We start from the raw sequence: 24,477 nt of genomic DNA on the forward strand, positions 1-24,477 counted from the left end.
TGCTGTGTATCCCAACTGCCCCATCTTAGAACCTGTTCCTTCCATTTCCTTCTTTTCTAGGATGCATGGAATGGCAGGGCTGTTCCACTTCTCGGGGTGGATCAGGGTAAGTGACTGTGGGGTGGGGTTTCCTACACCCCCTTTTTATGATTAGAATAATCCCAGTGGTCAAAACCTAACCGAAATTTTTATTATCCTTTTATCAGACTGAAGTTTGCCTTTGTAGTGTGTGTACATATATATATATATAGGGTTTATAGTGTCTTTGCACTATAAATTTTGAAGTGCTAATAATCTATGCAAAAAATGGCAGTTTGACTGCAAAGATTATAATCAATAATAAAACCACTTCCTTTTCTTATTATCTTGGTGTAGTTACAAAACTCTATCAAACTGTGCTAAGGGGATAAAGTAGGTTTTTTTTTTTTTTTGAGAACTGCTGCAAAAATGGTTGTAAATACCAGGAATGCATTTAGGATCTACCAGATTATCTCACTTAATACTATTCCTCAAGATTACCTCATTTTCAGGGTTTAAATTATGTTCTTCTGCAGTTTGTTTGCACTGTGTTTGTACAGGAGAAGGGAGGGTAAAGGGCTTATTTTTTGGGGGGTTTCAAACTGCCGACAGTGTTTGCATAGGGACACAAATTTGGATGATTGATTATCAAGAGTAAAGGAGAAATGCTTAGTGTACACTGTGAAACATTTAACATGTAAAATATTTTACTTAAATATTTCAAGATGCTTTCATTTGGGAGCTATCAAAGCTCTTCCTGTGCATGCAAATAATGAGAATTTTCAGACCTTTCCCGTTTTGTGCAGGGAACATCCACTTAAAAAATCTTCAAGTGTAGCTGAGATTGAGACTGTATTTGACTGTAGCAAAATATCTTAATATTGTAACATCCTGCAAAAAATAAATACAGTAGAGAGTTTGAATAGTTTGTATCACTTCCAGTCAGCATCAGACTAACCCTTGGAGTTGTTGGTTTCCTGTGCAAACTCTCTTTGAATCTCTCTGGATATTATTAACTTTTTATAGCCTTGTGGAGTTTCTCTTCCGTGGTTGTTGTGTAATGATGTTGTATCTCCATAGTTTCCTTCCTGAAAGATGAACTGGGAAGGAACCTTCTCTAATTAGCTTTCCCCTTGGATGAATATTTCAGCTGTACATTTCCTCATTCTGCTTGCAGTGCTTTAATAAATACTGGAAGCTGTTCTAACACTTAAAAGTACTCTGGAATTTCAGTATCTGGGCTCTTGTGAGTGTTGATTGTGGTTTGTTTGGAAAGATCTAATGTCATAATTGACTTCCTCCCAGACCACCTGAGTCACTGGGCTGCTTCATTCACTGAATTGAATTTGTAGGTTTGCAGTTGCAAAGCAATATTAATACTGTATTTGGATTATTATCTCCGACTCTGATTAGAATGGGTGGGTCCTTTTAGGAGCTAAACATTTAAAGTAAAATAAATGGCTTAATTTCAGTTAATGGAGAGTTGCCATATAAGGGTGAAGGATGTTGGGACACTTCCCTGTGTGCTCTGAGGCTCCCTCAGAAATTCATCCCCAGTAAGATTGTTATGGCATCTCTAATGATGAGTGTCTCAGGAAGAAGGAATTGTGCAGCCTCTGCCTAAAAAACCTTTTAATGTGAACAACTCAGTAAAGAAAAACACGATCTAACGGTGTCAGAAAGGAAAGACTTTTGTATAAATACTATTAAATGAAAGGGCTTAATCAGAGAGCAATTTATGCAATAATGTGGGCAGTAGAAATCGTAACTGGTTTTAGCTATAAAGTTATTAATTATATCTCTCTTGTTTCCAGCAAATCCATAACTACCTCACCGGCACTCTTGGAATTCATGTTTGGGTTTCTTATGCAATCTTCATCTTGGCCACTTTACTGATTGGCCTGTTCCTGGGTTTGGTAAGAAAGCAGATGACTTTTTTTTTTCTCATTTACCTACAACTTTTGCTTGGATTGACTTGTGGAAAAAAAATAAACCCATCTTCTCTCATACTAAAAAACTTTGCTTTAATAATATACTATTAAATACCAATATCCATTCCCTGGTGTCCAGTGGTAGAATGTGTGAGAGGAGTTCAAAGCTGTGCTGGGGAGGTTTAAACTGGACATTAGGAAGCGTTTCTTCACCCAGGGGGTGGTCAAACAGTGCAAGAGGCTTCCTAGAGAGGTGGGTGTAGGTCCCTCCCAGCTGGAACAGTCTGATCTATTCTTTTAAAATTCTGAGGCATTCCATACTGTTTGTGGTAAAGGTTGGGTCTTGATTACAGCTTGGTTTTAACAAAATCTCACTTCTCTCTCCCCCGTGATCGTTTGGGTTGAGTCCTCATTAGTGACAGTCAAATCTGACCTCACTTGTTACTCGTGCATTCAAATATCACTCTCCAAAACATCAGGAAGATGATCCAAGCAAGCCTGTTGGCTCTCTGTGGGAATGTGAAGGACCAGAACATGAGTCCTGGGTTGTTTCATCAGTGAAAACAATTCCAAGTTGCTTTACCTGTGGAGCTGGGATTGTTTCCTCACAGAATATTTGGATGATGTGGCTCCGTGACCTCTCAAATATCAACAGCAAATAAGAAACTGAGCTAAAAAAAGGAGATATAGATGGGAGTACAAGTTCTTTCAGAACAGTTGTTTGGTCCACAAGTGTTTTGCAACTGCCAAGGCTTTTTAAACAGTTGTGCTGATCACTGGTTTAACCTGCTGCTAAGTCACTATTCCTTGTAGGAAGTGTAAAGCTTGTTTTTGGAACTTGGATCTCTGCCCTTCAGCCCAAATATTAGTGAAATAAAGAAAAAATTGGAGTCTCGTTCTCAGTAGTATTGGGAAGTGATTTCAAAGCGGTTGAAATTTGAAGTTAGGCAAACCCAGACATAATATATGGACAGAATTGCTGTGTAAAAGCAAATGTCTTTCATTATGTGTTTTCAACAACTGCGTTTTTCTAGATGGTGGATTTTCACCAAAGGAGTGCAAATCAAGTCAGTGTAACTGGTTGCAAATGAATATGATGATTTAAAAGAAACTTTCCTTCTTCTTTCTTCACTTAAAAAAAAAAAACCAACAACCAAACTGCAAAAGCTGCAAAAATGTACAGTTAATCTCTCAGCTCTTTCCAAAAAGCTTGTCAGTGATTGAAATGTATTTCTTGAACATGGTGTCAGCTCTCTCTTTTTCTTTGCATTATTCTTAGCATGTGACAAAGAGACACAAATGTCTTCCTTGTGTTTAGGTTAAACTGCACTGGGCTCTTTGAATAACAAGCACAAAAGGTGGAAGCACATATTGTATGTTGGGGAGGCAGGGGTAGGAATGGAATAACTTTCCAAAATACAGGAAAACTTGACCGAGATTGTTTCAGAGTTTTCAAGGAATAAAATTCCTCAACTGTGTTCTGAACTTGTCTGCTTAAGATGCAAGCAGCTTCAATACTGAATAAATTTAGGAAAGTAGGAGGCAGAAAATGGGGAGTAGAAAGCAGAGAATGCTGGTTAGTACACACTGGGAAAGCACTTCTTCCCATGTTTTTATTTAGCTCTTGTCTCTAAGCAAGATAATATAATTTAGAAAGCCTTATTATGTGTATCTGTCTAAAAAGAATGAGTGCAAGGACTTTTGGAACCGCTAATAAATGCCTCTGTAATTATTGGTAATAAATACCTTTTTGTCCTTTCCACAGATCCTGGTTTTGATTTCAGACTGCCTCTGCCCAGCCAGCTCAAAGTACAAGGCTGAAACACCTGGTAAGTTGGTGAGAGACTGTAGGTTTGAGGGTAAACTTGTAGGAGGGAGGGCAATACATGTGAACCAATAATCCAGGAGTCAGGAAAAATTGGGTTGTCTTTGGTTTGTAACTCAGTGGAATAAAGTGGAAGTTGTCTGTGCCCGATAGGCAAGAAAACCAAATGAAAGTGGAGGAGAAATACTACTGAAGATTTGTTTGAATGAATTGAAAAATAAAAGTTTTCAATAGAATCACAGAATTTTTTTTGTTGGAAGGGACCTTAACGATGGTCTGGTTCCAGTCCCAGCTGGGATAATAACCCCAGTCAGTGACATCCCTCAGTATTTCAGAACACACAGGTGGTGAGGCACCTTTACAGGTCACTGTCCCGGGGTTCAGTCTCACTGCAGCCTCTGGAACTCTTGTTGTGTTTAGAGGAAGCCGTCACGAAGGACAACGTGGAGAACGCGGCGCTGGAGGAGCCGGAGGAGCCTACGGAGCTTTCCGCGGACGAAGCGGAAGAGGCTGCGGATGGGAAGGATCTCTCAGAGGGAGAAGATGCAGCAAACTCGAGTGCTGAGGACTCTGAGGAGGATTTGGCACTTGGGAAAGAATCAGGGGAAGAAGAAACAGAAGACTTGAGTGAACAACCTGTGACTGAGTCCGAGAGCGAGAGCTCAGTGAGGCAGCGCAAAAGTCAGGGGGCCGAGAAGGAACTCTAGTCCTCCGTGGGGGATTTTGTGCACCTGGACCAAAGAAGTGTCAGACCAGGGTCTGAAGCTGGAGCTTAAACTTGATTTGTCATTTGTGTTTACCAAAACCTCTGCTCTGTCAGCAGGCTTGTCTTTTTTTTTTTTCCTTTTTTTTTTTTTTTTTAAGCTAGGACTCGCTTCCTTTGTTCGATAAGCACAGATGCTGGGTAACCTTAGCCGTGACAATCAGAACCAGGGGGTCTTAGCTGGTCCTTGTCTTCTAAGAGAAAAGGGGGGGTGAGCCTCAGTTCACCAGCTGGGGAATGTCTGTCTGTCTCTCTGTGTGTGTGTGTGTCCCTCCCTGAGCAAGATCAGGGCTTTTAACTCCACAGTAGCTTGGCAGGACTGTGACTTCTCTGAATGTTTATTGTTCCCAAACGCCCCAGGAGCACAGATAAGGGATACACTCCTGAAAGAAGGCACCTTACCAGTCTTCTCTCAAAAATGTTGTGTGCAATGGGTTTGGTTTTATCACTGTCAACTGAAGCACCTTTCTCACTCATCTTTGTTCATGTTGTTGTCCCACAGCACGTCCCCAGATGTGTCAGTTTTTGGTGATCCAGAGGCACAGCTCGAGTTCTTTGACCCGAAAAGTTGGAGTAATTGAAAACCTCAGGCAGAAAGAGAGTGGCAGCTAAATGTTGAAAATGTCTTGGAACTTTTTAAAAGGTTTAAAGGAAATTATTTTGTTCGGGGGGAATTTTTGCCAAAGCATGGCTCTCTTTTTTTTTTTTTTCCTTCCAATTTGTTCTCATCAGGAGATTGTAGCAAGAAATACTCACTTTGCAGTCAGTGAGTTGTATACTTCTTGCCAATCCAAGCTTGTCATATGCAGTGCAGTCCTGCCATTTCCAACTGGGAATACTTTTGGCAGAACTGAAGAGGCACGTAGGGGTTTAACCTTTGATCACTTTTTCTACTTTTTGTCACTGGGAAAAGAGGGGGACACAGCTGGGTGGTGGGGAGAAGCTGTTAGTTTTGCTACTTATATCAGAATAAAAATGTGTGTGCTGAAACATGTACAGTGAAAATGGCTTGTCAGGTGGGCAGCATTAGGTTGGTTAGAAGACTTGGGTCACTAGAAAAATCACTATATCACTCCTTTGACTGGGTTAATACGTGAGTTTTTTTGGGAGGGAACATCTACAGTGAAGTCCTGTATGTTTGTTTTGCTGGTGTTTGACCATGTGTGTAAGATGTCTTAATCTTGATACTATTTTTAAAATATATACATATATATATTGCATAAGCCTTGCTCACATGCATGCATTTCACCTTGTTCTTCAAGAATGGAGAGTGATCAGAGATGAGATCATCTCTCATTAGAAGAGACAAGCTTGCAAGTGCAAAATGCTGGTTTCCTTTGAGACTGAGATTAATAAGGGCAATTTGTGTGGAAAGTAATGTTTTGTTGTTGTGTTTGTTTGGGTTTTTTTTTAATGCTCATAAAGAACATATTTACTAAGAAAGCTTAGCTTTTCCTGTCTATGTCCTGTCTCATGTGATGGTTTATAACATCCATTGCACTATAATGAGAAGAGTCTGTGTGGGGTGTGCCCCGTGGAATGAGTTGTTGTGGAAGCTCACACAGCAGCTTTTGAAAAGCTAAACTTTTATATCCAAAAATAAAAAAAAAAACCCTCTGTGGCCACTGTAGCTTGAAAACTGTGCACTTCAAAGTTCAGAGTACAGAATTGTTTCCCTTATGTTTCTTTTTTCTGTTATCTGTGCATCAGGAGCTCTGGGAAGTCTGAAAGAAACCCAGGAGTGTGACCACGTTTCGTGACACGAGCAGGAGCTGGGGTGTGTGTTCAGGTACAGGAACTTGCATAAGCTAATGTCAGAATAGACACATTCCCTAAATTGGGGATCCAAACCTACCGGGCACAGAAAAATCTGTGGGACTGGATCCAGCACAGGCTGAGGGCTGTGATGCCTTTGCCTGTCCCCAGAGAGGATGTTCTCTACCCCCGAGGGTCTTGTGGTTCTCAGGGCGCAGGAGGGAGTGTGTCCATGTGGAATTTTGATTGGATTTCGCTTCACTTTTGTATTCTCATGGAACCAGTCACCTGATGTTCTCTCCAACTGTTTGAAGAGGTTTTGACTTTAAAAGGTACAGCACATCCTTACACCTCACGTGGCTTTCTTGAACGCTGTTGGGAACTGAAGGATGAAAAAGTCAGGGATAGCTCTTCTGGGTGCTCAGCTCGAGGTGTTGGGATGTTTAGACAACAAGGAGTTCTCACAGGAGCTGGGTTTCACTACGCTGTCTTTGGATTCCAAAGGCAAACAAACCCACAAGTGGCACTTTGTCCTACAAGGCACAGGGGTTGTGGGATGCTCTGAGGAAGATCAGAAGCTCCTCTGTGTGCTGAGCGGAGTCTCTGCTGACATTTCCTCTGCTGTTGCCTGGCACCCTTGAGTTTGGGTTGTTTAAACTGAAGAGATCAAGTATTTTCCTGTGGGATCACTAAGAAGGGATTAAGTAAGCAGGCAGCAAGTGACCATGGTTTAGATCTGTCTTGGGAATCTGGAAATGAGCTATGCCAGGCTTCTCAGGGTTCCTGAACATAGTAGGGATGTCATTGCTCCTGTGTTTTCATCAATAAAGTAGGGAATATTAATGGGGTTTGACATGTATTGGTGTATCTCATTACAAAGATCACTAAATTGTAATTAGGCTTTAGAAAAAGAGATGCTGTGCAGCCATTGATCCTTCCAACTTAGCTGTACGTTTGTAGGAGATTTATTGGAGCGTGACACTGGACATACCCAGCTGTGACCAAAGTTTATCTGGCAAACAGCAAGTAGGAAACACTGCAAAGGCTAAATTTGTGTTCAACAGAAAAACTATGAGCTGTGCAGTAGAGGTGTCACGTTCATATACTTCCCAGGATCAGTTTTCTTCCCGCTAAAACACATTTTAATTGAATCATGCCAGTAGTACTAATTAGACTGTTTGCAATTGTGTTAAACTTGGTGTGTTTCCAAAAAGTCAGGATCGACCTTTTGTGCAATCTGAGTGTTCTGTTAGGATTAATCTTAAAAATTGGAGCTTGTTCTTGCAACCTCAGCGTAGACAAAATGTCCTTGGAGGAGCTGCTGCTGCCACTGACTGTTCAGAGTGTTTGGATTAAGGACAGGGCTGCAGGGCCTCCAAAATGTGTGTCAAAAATGACTTTGGGGTGGTTGAGAACCAGTTTAAATGTCAATTTAAATTGGCAACCAGTCCCTGATGGATCTGAACAGCAAGTCAGTCAAAAATTCCAGCGGGCTGGAAATCCAGCCAGCCTTCCAAACCTCTTGTCCTTGAGGTCTGTGTGAAACTTGGGAGTCTTGGAGTGCTCTGTATCTGCTGCCCCCTGGGTGGGCTGTGCTCTGTGGGATTGCTTCCTGGAAATGTCATGGGATTGTCTGTCGCATGGAAGTGTTGCCAATTTATACTCTGGGTATTTTTACTGAAATTCCACATAAACTTTGTATTTATGACCATCTCGCAGTTAGTTTTCATTTCCTCGGTGTGTGGTTGGCTCATCTGTGGCAATAATCTGGCAATAATCTGGCAATAATCTGGCAATAATCTGGCAATAATCTGGCAATAATCTGGCAATAATCTGGCAATAATCTGGCAATAATCTGGCATTTGGAGGCCAGCAGGATGTGGTCCAGGATAAAGGTACAGAGCTAAATGGCCCATCCTCAGGTTGTGTCTCACAGCAGGCAGAGCTGAAGGAATGGTCCATAGGGACAGCTGTGCCAGAGGGAGGAGGGACTCCCAGGAATCATCACTGCAAACTACTTGGATGATGTGAACAACTCCTGGAACCAGTACATGGATTCATTCTCTTCAGGTGAGTTCCCTGAGCTGCCTTTCCCTGGGAACAGAGCAGCTGCAGGGCTTGGGGGATTTGCCATTCCCTTTGGTTTGCTTCTTTTCCTTTACATCCATCTCCTGCTGTAAAGTGGAAGCTGGAATGGTGTCAAATGAAGCCTTGTGAGCGTTTTGTTGGTTTGCTGTTCCATCAACTGCTTCTCCTTCTGTTTTGCGAGAACATGAAATTTTCTCCATGAAAACAGCACGTGGGATCCTACAGCCAAAATCTGATCTGGCTCTGGAAGTTATTATCCACAGTCAGACAAACCTAAGCTCTAGTTCTGTAGAGGAAATATGAAGATACTCTGATGGCTGAACTAGAGGGGTAGAAAAGCGTGAGTTTCTACTTTGGAATTTTGAACTGCACCTTGGAATTTTGAGCTGGACCAGTGGTAACTCCCAGCTCCTGGGAATGGGGCTGCCGAGGAGTGTGTGCCTCCTCCTGGGAGCTGATCACACTGCAGGGACTACTTGTTTTAACCCAGCATCTTCAGTCCTTTCCCAGTAGGAAAACACCTAAAAATCCTCTCTGTGCTTTACTTTTACTTTGTCTTTCCTGAGGAGAAAGAAAAGCTCCGGATTTAAACACACAGGGAACAAATGGGAATTTGTGTCAGTGCCACATAAGGAAGTGAAAAAATCACCCTTGATAAGGGCACTTTTTATGTCACTGTGTGGTTGGGGGGGCAAAACTGGCACTGAGAACCTCTTTGTAGACCTGCCCTGGGTTGGTTTCCTTGTGCACAGTTATCCAGCTCTTCCCAGGAGAACTGGCCCTCTGCCCCATACCCCAGCCTCCTGCCATCCCAGCAGTCCCCAGACTGCCCCAAAGAGACATCCAGGGGCCTGTTCCAGCCACCTGCTCACTGCCTGTGCTGAGTGGCCAAGGGACTGTCCCTATCCCTGCAACATCCATCAGTTTTGACTCCCATGCTGGAGTTGCTGGGATAAAAAAACCCCAAATATTTCCTGCTGGTTCTTCTGACAGACTTGGAGGGGTCTAAAGAAATGTCAGTCCAGCTCTGATTGGTGTGAGAGACTGTCTGAAAACGCTCCAGGAAATAAGGGTTTTCTGGCTTTATTTTGGAGAAATTCACAAGTGTTCACGGGGAATTTGGAAGCCAAAACGTGTGTTTGCTTATGTGACTTGATAAAACAGCTTTGCACAACAGTCTTGATGGCTTGAACACTGAAATATTTGAATTATATGCTGCAGTTAACTGTGCCAGTTAATCTTTGCTGCAGTTAACTGGAGTGAGAAAATCCCAGCTGGCTCGTCCTTCCCCTATGGAATATTTTATGTGTCAGTGGGAGACCGTTGGCATCTCTGTGATCCTGCAGCAGGACACAGGTTCAGTCAGATGCTGATCATTTGCTCCAAGGTTAAAGGTCAGCTGATACCTCATTAAAGCAGCTGGAGGAACCCTCATCCGGAGAGATTCATTAAAACAAGGAGCCAATTACTTGGCGGGAAGCTGCGTGTGTTGGTGAGACGTTGGCATTAAATTCCATGTTTGGGGACTTCAGAGACTTTTGCAACATTCCAACATTAAAAGCTTTTCAATTCACCAAGTTGGAATACATCTGCACGTATGAAAATGTTCAGCTGTCGTGCCACTGTCTCGTGCTCTGGGATAAACACCCCTTTTTAGCACAGATGCTGCAAACTTTAAATGAATGCAAGCAGACAGGTCCCCAGCTTTGTGCTGGGAGCACAGAGCAGTGCCAAGGTTAAACCAGTCTGCATTTCAGTACTGCCTGACACTCATCTGTGGGTAAAGGCCTCGTGCTGTATTTGTGTGGATACTGATATTAATTTGCAGCCCACAGCTGGAAAACTGAATTATGCACACACTTGGAAGTTTCCCTTGACAAACAGCTACCATAACCCTGTTGCAAACCATGTCTGTTTGTTAAAATTTAAGTCAGGATTCGATCAAGAAATCTTTAACAAATTTAGAAATCACCTAAACCAAGGTCTTGCTTTTTGGGTGTAAACAAACTTTCAGGTTTATCTCGTGGATGTTTTGGATGATAAATGTGTCTGTGAGGGACCGTACACTCCTGTTATTGCAGGTTTAACTACATATTTCTTTCCTTGCTTATTCTTTTTAATTTTTACTGTACTTTTTTCCATTCTATTCCAGGTTGGCCTTGACCACATGGAATAAAACACAGTGCTGAAGTCCAACGTGACACAAGAAGCTGGTGTATTTATTTTTCTTTTTTTTTGAAATGTAGGTAAATTGAATCCTGATGAGGTCCCGTATTAATAATTTACAGACAAAAACCCAGATCTTAAAAGAGAGGGAAGTGGCAATAAACTGACCCCGTGGGATCTGCAGCCATGTCTGGAAAGCCAGTGTGCATTGGTGACTTTGAGGAGTATGCTAAAGCATTCCTCCCCAAATCCGTGTACGATTATTACCGATCCGGGGCGGATGACCAGGAAACGCTGGCAGATAATGTGGCAGCCTTTTCCAGGTAGGAGGGTGATTGAAGGCTGGGGTGGGAGGTAGGGGGTGTGAGTTCTGCTCTAGTACTGCCTGTGGTGCAATTTTAGATTTTTCCATGTGAACAAAACTCAGTTTCTCTGCTACTTTTTTTTTTTTTTTAGCAAGAAGAGTCTCAAATCATTGATTTTCAGAACCATTGTCTCTCCCCTCTCACTCCTCCACCCAACACTTTCTGTCAAAAATCCATCCCTAAAATCCATTAGCACCTTTTTAGCTTTCCCTGCATTTTGGTTCTTTTTTTTACCAGAAATTCTCTAGACCCTTCAGCTCCAATATTTAATCAGCCAGTGAGCTGCTGGGACAGCTGCTGATGTCCCTTGCCTTGGGGTGCCGTGCTGGTGCAGACATTTAACCCCTGCACTTGCCTTTGCTAATCTCTAAAGGCTTTGTCTTTAATCCTCCTGAGTCTAACAAACCAAACCAAGATTTTTCTGATTTATCTTCAGTCCTTCTCCTTCCCCACTCTGCTCTCCTGCTTAGAGGAGGAGCAACAACTCGCTGCTCCAGTTGCTTTTCCATGGGCTGTGAGCAGCTCAGCTGGAAATCCCATAGGAGCTGAAGGCTGTAGGAAATGCAGTGATAGTTTAGCAGGATCTCAAAGGCCAGATGGCAGGAATGGGCTCAGAACCTTCATTTTAAGGACACAGAGAGAAAAGCCTTATAATGTCAAGAGAAGAAAACTCACCTCTACTGTGACCACTTCTTCATGGCTTGCTCATGCAGAAGCCATCATCCCAGGCTGGAATTTCCCTGCTCAAACACAAGCCAAAGGATTGCCCTGAGGGGTAACTAGGAGCAGGAGGGTAACTAGGGGTAACTAGGAGCAGTGCTCACCTGAGTTTTATTTTATCTTTCTTGATGCTTCCAGATGCTCTGATGTTACCTGCCCTCGTAAAACCAAAATGAGACATTAAGGAAAGGACACTCAAAGGAAGGACTGGGAGGCCATAAACTGTCAGAGTAGTGAATGTTTTACTTGTGACTGCAGGAGCTAGTAGTGATTAAATTGGGTCTAAACCTCCCAGAGACAGGCTAACAAAGAGCTGGGTATGTCCCTTACTGTGTTGGCATTAGCAGAGCTGGATGGTGGAGGTGAGATGAGGGATCTGAAGCTGCTTCCCACTGCAGGGATTGATTCCTGTGATGAAAAAATCCTATTTTCTTACTACATGGGAAGCTGCCATTAACAGTCATGACGCCGTGTTTGCAACCCGTCTCTAAAAGGTAGAAACTGCTATAAGGGCTTCATAATATTTTGATTTCAAAGTCCTGTTTGACACGAACAACGTGTCAAATCTTTCTTTTTCCCTTGGATGCTGTCAGGAGGAGCGTGGCCTACCCCTTATGGATGCAGGACAACTGCTCCCTCTGCTCCTCACACAGCCCTGCTGTGTCTCTGAGCGCGTTTTTTCTGCCTATTCCCAAGTGCAGCTTGTAGGTCAATATAAAGTAAGATGGGCTTTACGCCCCTGAGTCACAGAGATCACAAAGTAAGATGATTTTCTGAAAGATATGAGTAAGTTCAGCTTCATTTCCCATCGATCTCCCCTGTCAGAAGCTCGGCTGCAGGTTCAGCCTGATTCAAAATATTTATTGAAATATTTATAGATACATAGTACCACTACAGGATGGAGGAATAAATAGATTGTTATTAAGGACTAATATAATTATTATTAAGGAGTAAGCTTAGATCCCACAATACCTCTGGAATACCACCTGGAAGTTTTGGAGCAGCACAATTCATACTCGTTAGGTTATAAAATGAACATCTTGACTTTTTGACAGCTCGGGAGCTTCAAGTACTTTGTGTAATCAGATGCCAGAGTATAAACTGTCTGCACAAGGCCAGTGTTTCAGGTGAGGTTAAAACCAGGTATGGCCACTCTCTGCCAACTTCCAGTTCCTCTGGGACGGAGGGAAGAACGGGAACTCTTGTGTTGACATCAGTGTGGTCCTGCCAAGGCCAGATGAGTACTTTTTGTTCCTGGTTCTCAAGCGAGGCACTGAGGCCAGGCAGGATGATTTGGGACGTCAGAGCATATGTTAGTCCCTGTTGTTGACACCGGTGTGTCCAGGAACAGGCTCCTGCTAATCCGAGGAATCCCCGGTGGCCTCTGGAGGAGCTGCCTTGTTTTGTCCCGTGCAAGGAACAGCAGCTGCTGCTTCATCAGTGACAGCATCGATGTGGCTTTTCTGCAAACCTCGTAGCAGTGAAAGGCACTAAAATGGGCATATAAGGAATTGAAATATTGGTTAGAAAAGCAAGGCTGCCCTGTCTTTCACCTCGGGTTCAGAGCCCTGCGAAAAGAGCGCGGATGGAAAGACACTCTGGGAGGGAAGATTGCTTTCCCTCAAGGAAAAGCAGCTCCTGGTTTGCCTGGCACAGCACCAGCCCCTGCCCCTTCTGATGGAAGTGGAGCTGTAGGGGCATATTAAGGCAGCAAATCGGGTTGGGATGGAGACTTTCTGAGCTGTGAATCCTTTCCCAAAGAGCCCTGCAGCACAAGGGGATTATTTGGGATGAGCTCCGAAAGGAAACAAGAAGAGCTGCTTGAAAATGTGTTGCAGTTTGAAAATGTCAACGTTTTTCACAGCTGAAAGCAGTGAGAGCTTCCCTCTTACCCCTCTGCAAGACAATTTGAAATTGGAAATTTTTTTAGCTTGGAGAAAAAAGGAAAAACCCCCAAAAGATTAACCCCCCTCCTTCTCTTTAATCCTTCCCTCAAAACTGCTTCTAGCTGAAGTTGCCTAAAGCAGCAGTGCTCGCTGCCTTCCCCACTGTGGCATCTCCCACTTCCAGCTGGGAAGAAGGATGTGCTCACTCTGTTGCTGATTGCAGCACATGAGAATGGACTTGGCTGGAAAAAGATGTGGGTGATGAGGAGATGATGAATTCAAAGGAAAAATCCAAGCTTATTACAAAATATCCAGGAAATGTTTTCGCTGAAAAACCTGGAGGAAGCAGGTGGTGTGTGGCAGCTGAATGAACATGTGCTCTGGTGACTGGGAAATAAATACTACTTGTGGGTTTTCCTTGCTGCTGTTAGGGGCTTGTCTAGAAAATACCTGGCTTTGAGTGTCCATCAGACTCCTAGCTGGAAACACCCATGTTTCCATAGGAAGATAAGATTTTATTAAAAGAAGTAGTGATGTTGGTATTTTCGTGGGACCCAATACATAGTCAGGGTGTTGATGGAGAGGTATCGCTGCCTGGAACTGCATCATTTTCCTTGCACACACTGCTGGGAGGATTTTTGCTCCTTCTCTTCCTTTTCCCAGCTAAAAGCACTTGTGCCTCAGGACTGAGCCTCACAGGTGGGCTTGGAGGTGGCAGTGGCTCGTACCAGGTAACAAGGAGAAACCAGGAGGCTGGGGAAGAGGAGATGCTCCACATCCTTTATGCTTCTGACTGTCTAAATGAGCAAGGTTATGAAAGGATTTTTGCCTTGGAGCTCAGAGGAATCCTTCAGAATGAGGATTAGGAAGAAAGGAGGAGGAAAAAAAAAAGTCATATTTTCTTTGTCCCACCCTCAGCCCATCCTCCCCTGAAAAATAACAGACTGATACAATGGCATGAAAACAAGTCCGAGGACACACTTGCCGTGTGTGTCTTGGCACTGAGCAGCACAGCTGACTCCCCGTGGCCACACAGCTCCTTCCAAGCATCACAACTGTCTTTCTCCTCCCTGGGGAGCGTTTCCTGGAGAGCTGGCAGGGCCCCGTGCTCCAGGACTTCAGGACCGTGGGTCTCATCCTGGCTCTGTCCCAGGCTCCTCAGGGAAAAGTCTCTCGATCTTTCTACAAAATACACAAGACTTTGTCTTGTCTCTTTTTCACTGACTTGCCAGTTTAATATGCAAGCTCAAGCTCACCCCTCCTCGCTGTTGGAGGGTTACAATGGCTCTGGTTCTCTCTCCAGTCAGAGCAGTTAGTCAGGTTCAGCAGTACCAGAGCTTAAGCTTTTAATTCTTTTCTGTAATTGAAATCCAGTGGCCATCGGAGCCCTTTCTGAGGGAGGGAGGCCTCAGTGAGAGGCTTTGGCCCGTGTGAGAGGCAGCCCCTGCTATCGCACCCCCTCTTGTGGCTTCTGGTGACGGTGGCAGTGCTGTGACATCGCCTGGATGGCGGGGAAAAGTCCCGTTTCACAGGCGTCCCCAGGAATGCAGCCCCGTTCCTAAAGGCGTGGATGTTGTGCTGTTGAAGACTGCAGCAGAGTGTGATTTCGGGTTCGGTGTGGTTTAGTTTGCAGCTCTGGGTGGCACAGGGGGGTCCTGCTCCAGCCCCAGCACAGCTCCCACCGTGTGACAGCAGGAAAACCTGCCCCTGCCCGCTCGGAACTGTAAATATCCCCAGTGCCTCAGGCCTCCCTTAACGCTCTCCCTTTGCCCCCCGTGCCAGGTGGAAGCTGTACCCGCGGGTGCTGAGGGATGTGTCGGCGATGGACGTGTCCACCTCGGTGCTGGGGCAGCGGGTGTCGGTGCCCGTGTGCGTGGCCGCCACCGCCATGCAGCGCATGGCTCACCCCGACGGGGAGACGGCCACTGCCAGAGGTGAGCGCACAGACTGCCCCCACGGCGGGTGGGCACGGACAAAATCATCCTGGCCACGGATCCCAGCTCGGTTTCTTGCTCCGGGGTGGGTTTGAGCTGCTGCTGGTTGGTTTTTGGGTTGTTTTCCGCTGTTTGCTTTGTTCGAGCCCTGTTCCCTCTGTGTGAAACAGGAGTTTGCTTGTCACATGTAACATTGAAAACTGTATCTACCTATACATTCTATAAATATAACTATATATATATATATCATCACAGCACCAGTCTTCCTCTTAGAGAATTGCTTCTGGAAATTCAGAAGCCTTTGCTTGCCTGGGAAAAATCCTTGCTTTGAAGAGAGAGCATCCCAGGGAGATAAGGGCCCCTCTGGGCTAGAAGCTGCCCAGAGATGTTGCCAGCACAGAGACTGCACCTAAAAGGCTGTGAGAAATAGGGCATTAACCAGAACTGAGGTGGCAAACTTGTTTCCTACTCCTTTCACCCAAGCTGCAGAATGACATGAAAACTGAGGAAGAGGTTTGGGCTGTGCATTTCAGTGTCCCGGCACTGAATGAAACAGGATACAAAACTTAAATAAGTGATATTGGAAAAGAAATAAATCCCCTGCATGCTTGAGTTATTCCTCCAACAGTGTTTCCATGCCCAATGCAGCAAGAACCAATGTGAAGGGAGTCTGAGGACCATCCTTGCAGTGGGAGCTGGTCTCAGTTCTCAGTAAGAAGCAGCATCAGGGTCGCAGCACAGCTCCAGCAGCCATCTCTGTAAAAGCAGATTTCTCTAATTTTATACCGTGTTTGGGGCCACTCTTTTTTCCCTTCCCCAGAGATTTACTGGAAGCCAGTGCTGTTATGGCTGTTGCACGTGCCGGCGCTTTCCACGCGATGGAGCTCCAACACCTCGAATGGGTTTGGGAAGGGCCGGTGGGAGCCTTGGTGCTGTCCTGTCCTTTGGCAGCTCCCGTGGATTAACTCCGGGCCAGGTTATGCTGGGAGGAAACTCTGGAGCGTTAAACTGTTAAGTGCAAGCGTATTAATGCGATGAGGAGGGCAAGATTTGAAACACACAAAACTCAGGATGTTTCTTAGCAAAAATTCCCACTGATTCTGCATCCTGGCCACATTTTAAGGCATAAATCCATAATGGCATGCCAAGTCAAGGGGTACAGTAAGGCTGAGTACCAGGGCTGAGTTATGGTTGTGGTAATAACTTAATTCTGGAATTTCCTGATTTTTGTGCACTTACTTTTGTCTACTTTTCAAACTTTTAACACGTGATTATTGCATTTAATGTCCTTAGGTTTTCGAACTGGGGGAGCTCAGTGTACTGGCACTGGTTGGAATATGTGATCCAGTAAACACATCCATTGTAGCTGGGAAGTTTTTCATTGCTTTCAGAGGAGAGCAGAATTAAGATCACACCCTCTGTATTGCGTTGGTGTTTGGGGGAGAGGAAAATATGGCTTTGGTTTTGTGCTGTTAGAGGTGGGGTGGGGCATTCAGTGCCAGGCTCTTGGTTTGACCTTATAAGATGACAGGAATTAGCTCAGTAAAGTGCAACTTTGGCTTAAAGGTTCCCTTCAACCTCACAACCCCTCACTTTGGGGCTTGCCAGGCTTTTGGGGGCTGCTGCTCCCCCAGGGATGCTCTCCTGCACTGACCCAGCTGCACCTTGCCAAGACAGGGCCTTAAACACCCTTCACTGACAGTTTGCTTCGTTAGCAAAGGATCTTTTAAGGAAAAACTTCCAGCTGCAATTTTCAAAGTTGCTGGTGACAGGCCAGCCAACACAATGGAAGTTATTCCAAAGGTTAACTGACCTCACTCTGAGTGGGGTCAATCATGGTCAAAACTTGCACAGCCTCAAATCCAGGTATTGGGTTTACTTATACTTCTGTTAGCTAGAATAAAAAAAAAATAAAAAAAAATGCCCATGCAGGCTGTAATAATGTTACTTCTCAGTTTTCTTTGACATGTCTAAATGCCAGGAGTCCTTCCTTAGAGAGAAAGCTTACTTGTCCTTGAAACAATTTCACACACCTTGGCACTTGTCCCAGTTCTTCCAGGTCTTCCTTCAAGTATATTCCCTGGCATTTTAGTTGTATCTCATCAGTATATAGGGCAGTTTTCCAAAGAATGGATTTTCTGTTCAGTAGAAACTGAAAAATTGGGAGGAAAATTGTTTTGGATTAACTGAAATGTTTCATTTGATCCAAAACACAATGTTTTATTTCATTTTCCTACTGGCTGATGCTTTTAGCCATAGCTCTGTTTTGAAACAAAAGTGTTAGCTCAGGAGAAAACATTTCCATTTTGAAAAGATCAACACATGACATTTTGACTTAGGTGATTTTTTTTTTCTCATCCTCCCCACTCCAATTTCAACCTCTTTAACTTAAAATATTTGCCAAATTGGATGAATAATCTTAGCCACCATTAAAGAGCAAAAGGTTATTCTCTAAACACTTTTCAATAGAACCCTTCTGATTCTGAGGGATTTTTCTTGCCTGTCCATTAGGGGACTCGCTGTTCCTCCATGCCAGGACATCCCTTTGCCATCCCAACTCCACGCTGTGCTTGCAAACCAACGTGCTCCCTGTGTCAACAGCACCCACCTCAAGTGCCCTGACACAAAATCTCGGGGACCATCCATCTCCTTAGCAAGAAATGGCAATTTTTTGCAGCCTTTAATTGATTATAAACAGATTTGTAGCATTATTTTACTGACGTTTCTGTTTATATTCCTGCTTGTTCCATAAAACTCTTACTGACCTGCTACCTTCTATTCCTGTGTTTTCACCCCGAACCAGCACTGCAAGACTTGACTTCTCCCTGACTGGCTGAAAATCAGGCTGATAACCCAATTTTCTTTTGGAAAACTCTGCATGGCAGTGGCTCAGAGTTTTTTGTTTGCCCCCTGTGACTGCCCTCAAACCTCTCTCCAAGCTGCTGCTGACGCAGGAAGGGTTTCACCACCGCCTGCGACGTGACTGCACCGTTTACTTTGCCAAATGGAGAACAGCAATATTGACTGGAAAGCTTTTTTTCCCCCCTGTTTTAGCTGAGTTACTGGCAGCTCTGTCACTTCCACTAGACAGGGAGCAACACCTGTGTTCCTTTGGCTCTTAACAGGCTGCTGCCGTGCTTTTTGTTTGCTCCTGGAAGGTTCCTTGTGCTCACCAGTGACTGGGAAGGAGGGATTTGGTGACCTATTCCTTGTTGTGCTCAGCCACAGTGAAAACAGCAGGATTTTGTACTTATCTTTAACCTGTTATCTATGTACTGATCAAAAAACAGAGGTTAATTTTGAGGTGTGGCTGCTCCAGAGGACAATATTCCCGTGGGACAACATGGCCTTGGCTGACCTGGCCTGGGTTGACCCTGGAGACTGTCACGGCCAGGGGACTTTGTGCTGCATGTGCACACAGGCAACCTGGCATGACAGCCCTGCCAGATCCCTTTGGGCCACGTGGCTCCTTCCCTGGAGCCTGCAGCCTTCCAGGAATGCGCTGGGGCAAGGTGACTCGCCCGGGGGATTTGGGAGGGCCGGGCGAGGGAAGGTCGGGCAGGGCATCTCAGCCAGGAGTAGTTTGTCAGGAGAGCAACGTGAAGTACTTTAAACAACTCTGTTTCTCAGGAGATGCAGCTCCAAGAACCCGGCTGCTGCTCCTGAGAAATCCCACCGTGCCAAAAGGACAGCGTGTGGATCCCAAGGAATGTCCTCTGGCCCTTAACTGGGGGGCAATGGATTCACTGGTGGATTCGGGGAAGAATGACTACAGGGGAGCAGTGTGGCTGCTGGGCTTTGGAGATGCCCCTAAAAGGGAAATGAGGGGAATTTGCCCAGCTGGAGGGGAAAAAAGCAAATTCCCATTCCCATACAAGGTAACCCTGACAAAATATGCACCTTTGAACGGGGCTCCTCTCCAGTGTCTCCCCTGGAGTACGTTGCCTCTGAGTTGCCCACAGGGACAAATTCCATACCCTTCCCAAACCATGTAATGAAGTGATGTCTCACCAGCTGGGGAGACTGAGGTTTCAGGATGAAAAAGGGCTAAGCAAGGTCACTGCTCTGTTCTCCACTGGAACTCCCAAATGGGTCCTGTCCCAGGGTCAGCCTTGGTTTGTTGCTGTGTAAAATACTTTGGTTGAGTTCCCCAAGGATGAGGAAAGTCCCGTTTTATCAAGGTTGGTGTTCCCTGGTGAAGAAGGTGTGTCCTTGCTCCTGGCCTCCCTGGGCTCTAAGTACAAGCAGGTCACAGTGGGGCTGACAAACCTGTGCCTGCTCAAGGCAGCTGTGAGGAAAAGGTTGTGAAAATCCCTTTCTTGGGCACCCCACCACAATCTGATGGCTGGAGCACCTCTGCTCTGGAGACAGGCTGGGAGAGTTGGAGTGGTTCAGCCTGGAGAAGAGAAGGCTCCAGGGAAACCTTAGAGCCCCTTCCAGTGCCTAAAGAGAGGTGGAGAGGGACTTGGGACAAGAGCCTGGAGGAACAGGACAAGGGGAAATGGCTTCACAGTGGGGTGAGGTTTGGATCAGATATTAGGGAAAGATTCTTTACCACTCTGTGATTCCATGAACTTCCCCAGCCTCCTGTGTGTGGCTAATTCTCTCTGTGCTGTCATGGATCCCACCAGGAGCCTGCAGGGTGTACAGGAGTGAACGTTTGCTCTGGGCAACGCTCAGGATTAAAAGAAGACCTGAGGAAAACAGAAAAGCAAACTAAAAGCAGTCTGAAAAGGCATGAGGAAAGGCTGGTTTACAAAAGAGCTGATGTTTAAACTCTGGCAAATGTCACATATTGCAGCAAGAGCATCCTGTGGGAATATGGCTCTACCAGTACTGGTTTGTAACAACAAACAGAGGTATTTGCAGCACCCCAAAACTGAAATGGGAAATATGGTTGTTGGAGGAAATGAATTGCTTCTGTTTGCTTCAACTGCAGCTAAATGTGCGAGAAGTGGGAGTGTATTTTTAGCAAAACCTAATTTGAGGTAGAAAAAAAACCAAACCCAAACCTGGCAGCGCTTCGGGACTCTGTATCTCTTGGTTTTGCAAGTCTAGAAAATTGTCAAAGTAAGTTTTAAAATGATCAAGGTGAAGCACAGATCAACCAAAACTGGAACTTGGAGTTTTGAAAAACTTCAAAAAATTTTGTGTGTGACCTTCGAATTGGCCTGAGCAGATCTAAAATATGGATGTTGAGCTGGTGCTTCACCAGAGAGCTGTGAACTTTGCAGGAGAGATGAGGGGAATTGTGCTTGCATGAAAATGCCATTACCCCATTTGGGATGGCTGAACTCTGGTTGAACCGAACTGCTTCGATCTGATCTTATAAAAGAGCAAAGCATTATTTTCTCCAGTGCTGCGTATGATGCTAAGTTGAAAGGATATGGTGAAATATCATGTTTTAAATCTTCTCTTCACCAGAAATATTTAATTTTTGCTTTTGCAACCACTCTCGCGTCCGTAGGGCCGCGGAGGTAGAGCTGAGAAGGAGAGGAAGAATGAGAATAACTGGATACCTAAAGGCAGATTGAACCATAACATTTACATTTCTCCCTTATCTGATCTGGGGGTTTTGCAATTGCTGGGTTATCAACCTTCCTGCTCGTCCATGTGCTTGGGTTGGACAGAGCAAGAGGAATGTGGATCCCTTTTTTCTCAGCGTCGCCCAACGGACTTGATTTGGGAATTTGCTTCTTATGGAATTTGTGGTGACACCTCCCCCCCCCAGCCGATTTCAACGTGACTTTGGGCATTTGGTATCTGTGGTTCTTTAGAAAGAAACCTCATTTCTTGGTACTTCACCATAAGAGGGAACTATTTTCAGGAATTTTAAGGGGAGGAACGAAACGGCTACGAAGGAGTTTTGGGTCGTTGCTACCGTATTTCCAGCGAGGGAAAGCGCCCTGGGAGGGTGTGACCAATTTGTTTGAATAAGCTGTTCATAAGTTTCCACTCCAAGAGACCCGTAATCCTTATTTAATCAAATGTTGTCATAAAGACCACTTTTTAATTCCTCGATGGGCTGGAGGTGACGTCTTGAAACAGAGCTCCATTTACATTAAAAATATGCATTCTGCGGTAGAGCAAGAAAAATAAGGCTTTCTGTAATATCTTGGAGTTTCACGGTGTGTTTTCCTTTATTTTATATTAAGTGACAGATTACTCCAAAAAGAATAAGTGCTAGATTCATAAAAATATATCTGCATGAGGTCAGCTGCTGCAGCCTGGGTTGGAAATGATCCCCGGGGAGGGCGATTTTCGGGAGGCAAAAAGTTGGAAGCCTCAAATGCATTATTTTAATTATCTTTTTTTTTTTTTTAGATCATTCAGAACTTTGTGTGCGGATACGTCTTTTAAATTCGTATGCCAGAATTTCTGACCAGTGACACCCAGGCATTAGGGGCTTACAAGCAGGATTCCCATAGGATAATTATTGCTATGGGTTAGGCTTAGTTTGATTATGACATGTTTGATTTCTAGTGCTGGAGCAGGGATCATCCCAAACAGCGTGCAGAGAGCAGCCCCCAGAATTTGTGGATAATCCCACAGAATAAGGCACAGAGTGCTCACAGCTCATCCCTGTTAGTAACTGCTGTTAATGCAGCATTCCCTGGAATGCACTAACATTAAGGAAAGACAGTGTGTAATTACACGCACCAACATCTGCTGGCGAGCCAAGCGCTCCACAGCTCAGAGCAGCTCAGCTTTGGATAATCCCAAACACGCCTTTGTGTTCCCGCAGCCTGCCGGGCCGTGGGGACGGGGATGATGCTGAGCTCCTGGGCCACCTCTTCCATCGAGGAGGTGGCTGCAGCAGCGCCGGGGGGCCTCCTGTGGCTGCAGCTGTACGTGTACAGGGAGCGGGAGGTGGCGGAGTCCCTGGTGAGGCGGGCCGAGCGGGCCGGCTACAGCGGCATCTTCGTCACGGCCGACACGCCCTACCTGGGCCAGCGCCGAGCCGACGTGCGAAACAAGTTCCAGCTCCCTCCAAACCTCAGGTACGACCCCCGGGTGGGACATGGGGTGTGGGGTGGGCAGCTTCAACTTTCCTTTTGCTCTGAATTCTCCGTGAGGGCAGTTTCTGCTCCCCGTGATTCTCTGTCTCAGAATTTGTGGCCTCCTGGTTGACTTCAGCACTAATTCTAGTTCCTCCCCACTGCAGGGCCTGGGAAGCATTCCATTTTAACAGAGTTAAATGAGATTTTTAACCTTAAAACGGTGTTGTCAGGGCACTGATTTCCCTGGCCTTTTGCAGATATAAATTGGTAGACTGTACAGAGCACCCTGATAAAGACGTGCTGAAGTGCTGGCACAGTTTTAGCAGCCACAGGCGTTAGCTGGAAGAGTATTTAATGGATGGGATAAAAATCTTGCAGGTAGGTCTTGGTAATGACTGCAGCTTGCCGTGGTGTGTGTTAAGATTATTCAGAGCACGCAAATGAACACAAAAATGGAAAGAAAACATGATTAAAGGACAGGTGAAATTACTTTGGAGCAGATGAAGTTGGATTTCTGGGTGAAAGCTACTTTTGAATATTATCAATGAAACTGAATTGCTCTTCTTATGTCTCCAAAGACTGCTGTGTTATGCAATATATGTAACATGTACCTAGGAAGAATCACGTTCCCAGGTCTCTCTCACCTTCTATTTGAATATTATGGAAAATAGTGAGTCTGATTCTCCACCTCGCAGGCAAAAAATCCTCCAGAGCTTGGGGTGTTGGCTCTCCCCCTTACACTTGTACTTGAAGCTAAAATATGATATGATGAAGGCTGACAGAGCAACCTGAACTCTGCCTCTATTTTTGTGTTATAAAGTACAATCTTAGGAGGAAAGCAGCAGAAAGAAAAAAGCCCTCCAAGCTGAAAATGGACCACACTGGGATGTGCATGCCCCGTATTGTGATCCTGCTGTAATCTGTGTTTGCCACAACACCATCAACACACACTGACATTTTACCTAAAAAAGAATTCAATAATTCTTTAAATAGCTTATTTTTTATGGGTGATATAATCTTAAGGCCTGGGGTTAGAGAGTTTCTCAGTGTGAGTCCAATGACCCCAAAATACTTGAGGGAGCGTTTCTGAAACACTTTGACCCCACCTGACCAAACCATACCGAGGTTTGGAGTGAACTGGATGAAATCCCATGGAATTGGAGCAATCCTTAAAGGTCCCAATTAATCTCTGCAGATTTCAGGGCGATGCTGGCCCGGGTTTTGTTGCAGGGTCAGCGGTGAAACCCTCCTAGCGCGGGGCTCTTGCTCATTTACGTGACAACTTTTTCTTGGCTTCAGGTTTTCAACAAAGTTTCAAAGCAACAACAAGGTGCCATTGTGCTCTGAAACGTATGTAAGGCAACATTCATTCAAGTGTTGATCTGCTTTTCCCAGGCCAAGAAAAACAACAGTTATTTATATAATCTTATCCCAGGTTCTGTTTTTCTCTGGGTACCCCACCCTCCACAAACCAACAGCAGAGAAGCTGGATCTTGCTGGGAGCCTGCTCCTTCCTCCTTTGCTTCTGGGCCTGGAGCTGAACAGAAAAGCCATGTGAAGTGCTGCTTGTTGCAGGCATGAAATCAGCAGTGAAACCAGCCAGTTTCCATGCAGAAAACCTCATGCACTTCTCAAAATGTGTAATATGAGTATTAAATAGCCCAGTGTGGTTTCTGAAGAACAGAGCAATCAGCCTCGTGTGGGACATGGGTGTCCTAGAACCCAACTGATCTGGGGCTAAAAGTCCCAAATAATAGCTAATGTTTTCATATGAACTAATTCCCCCCCCACACACACGTTTTACCAGGACATGAACAAAAGGGGCACAAGGTGAACTGGCTGGATGTTGGCCTTGTTGGACAGATGGAAATTCTGAATTCTTTGCAAGGCTTCAGGCAGATCCACCTAAGTGGATCCTCAGGAGTGTGTAGGTTAAGGGGATCCTCAGGGGTGTGTAGGTTAAGGGAATCCTCAGTGGAGCTTAACAAAACTTCCCTTCCTCCTTCTCTCCTCCCACCTACCTGA

The 24,477-nt window shown here is 45.0% G+C and overlaps 2 protein-coding genes across 2 annotated transcripts in view; both read left to right on the forward strand.

The window, feature by feature from the left end:
• The window catches only part of TMX4 (thioredoxin related transmembrane protein 4), a 20,845-nt gene extending 12,483 nt beyond the window's left edge, over window positions 1-8,362 (forward strand). The window contains exons 6-10 of the mRNA XM_029961634.1: window positions 61-106; window positions 1,833-1,934; window positions 3,715-3,778; window positions 4,195-6,624; window positions 8,229-8,362. Of these exons, the coding sequence (XP_029817494.1) occupies window positions 61-106; window positions 1,833-1,934; window positions 3,715-3,778; window positions 4,195-4,481 (499 nt within the window). The 3' untranslated portion in view covers window positions 4,482-6,624; window positions 8,229-8,362. The remainder of the gene's footprint in view (window positions 1-60; window positions 107-1,832; window positions 1,935-3,714; window positions 3,779-4,194; window positions 6,625-8,228) is intronic.
• HAO1 (hydroxyacid oxidase 1) overlaps window positions 8,259-24,477 on the forward strand; it is a 21,663-nt gene continuing 5,444 nt past the window's right edge. The window contains exons 1-4 of the mRNA XM_018077519.2: window positions 8,259-8,362; window positions 10,627-10,869; window positions 15,300-15,451; window positions 22,197-22,452. Of these exons, the coding sequence (XP_017933008.1) occupies window positions 10,733-10,869; window positions 15,300-15,451; window positions 22,197-22,452 (545 nt within the window). The 5' untranslated portion in view covers window positions 8,259-8,362; window positions 10,627-10,732. The remainder of the gene's footprint in view (window positions 8,363-10,626; window positions 10,870-15,299; window positions 15,452-22,196; window positions 22,453-24,477) is intronic.

The sequence above is a fragment of the Manacus vitellinus genome, unplaced genomic scaffold (assembly GCF_001715985.3).
Source record: "Manacus vitellinus isolate BGI_N305 unplaced genomic scaffold, ASM171598v3 scaffold_38_pilon, whole genome shotgun sequence".
Classification (NCBI taxonomy): domain Eukaryota; kingdom Metazoa; phylum Chordata; class Aves; order Passeriformes; family Pipridae; genus Manacus; species Manacus vitellinus.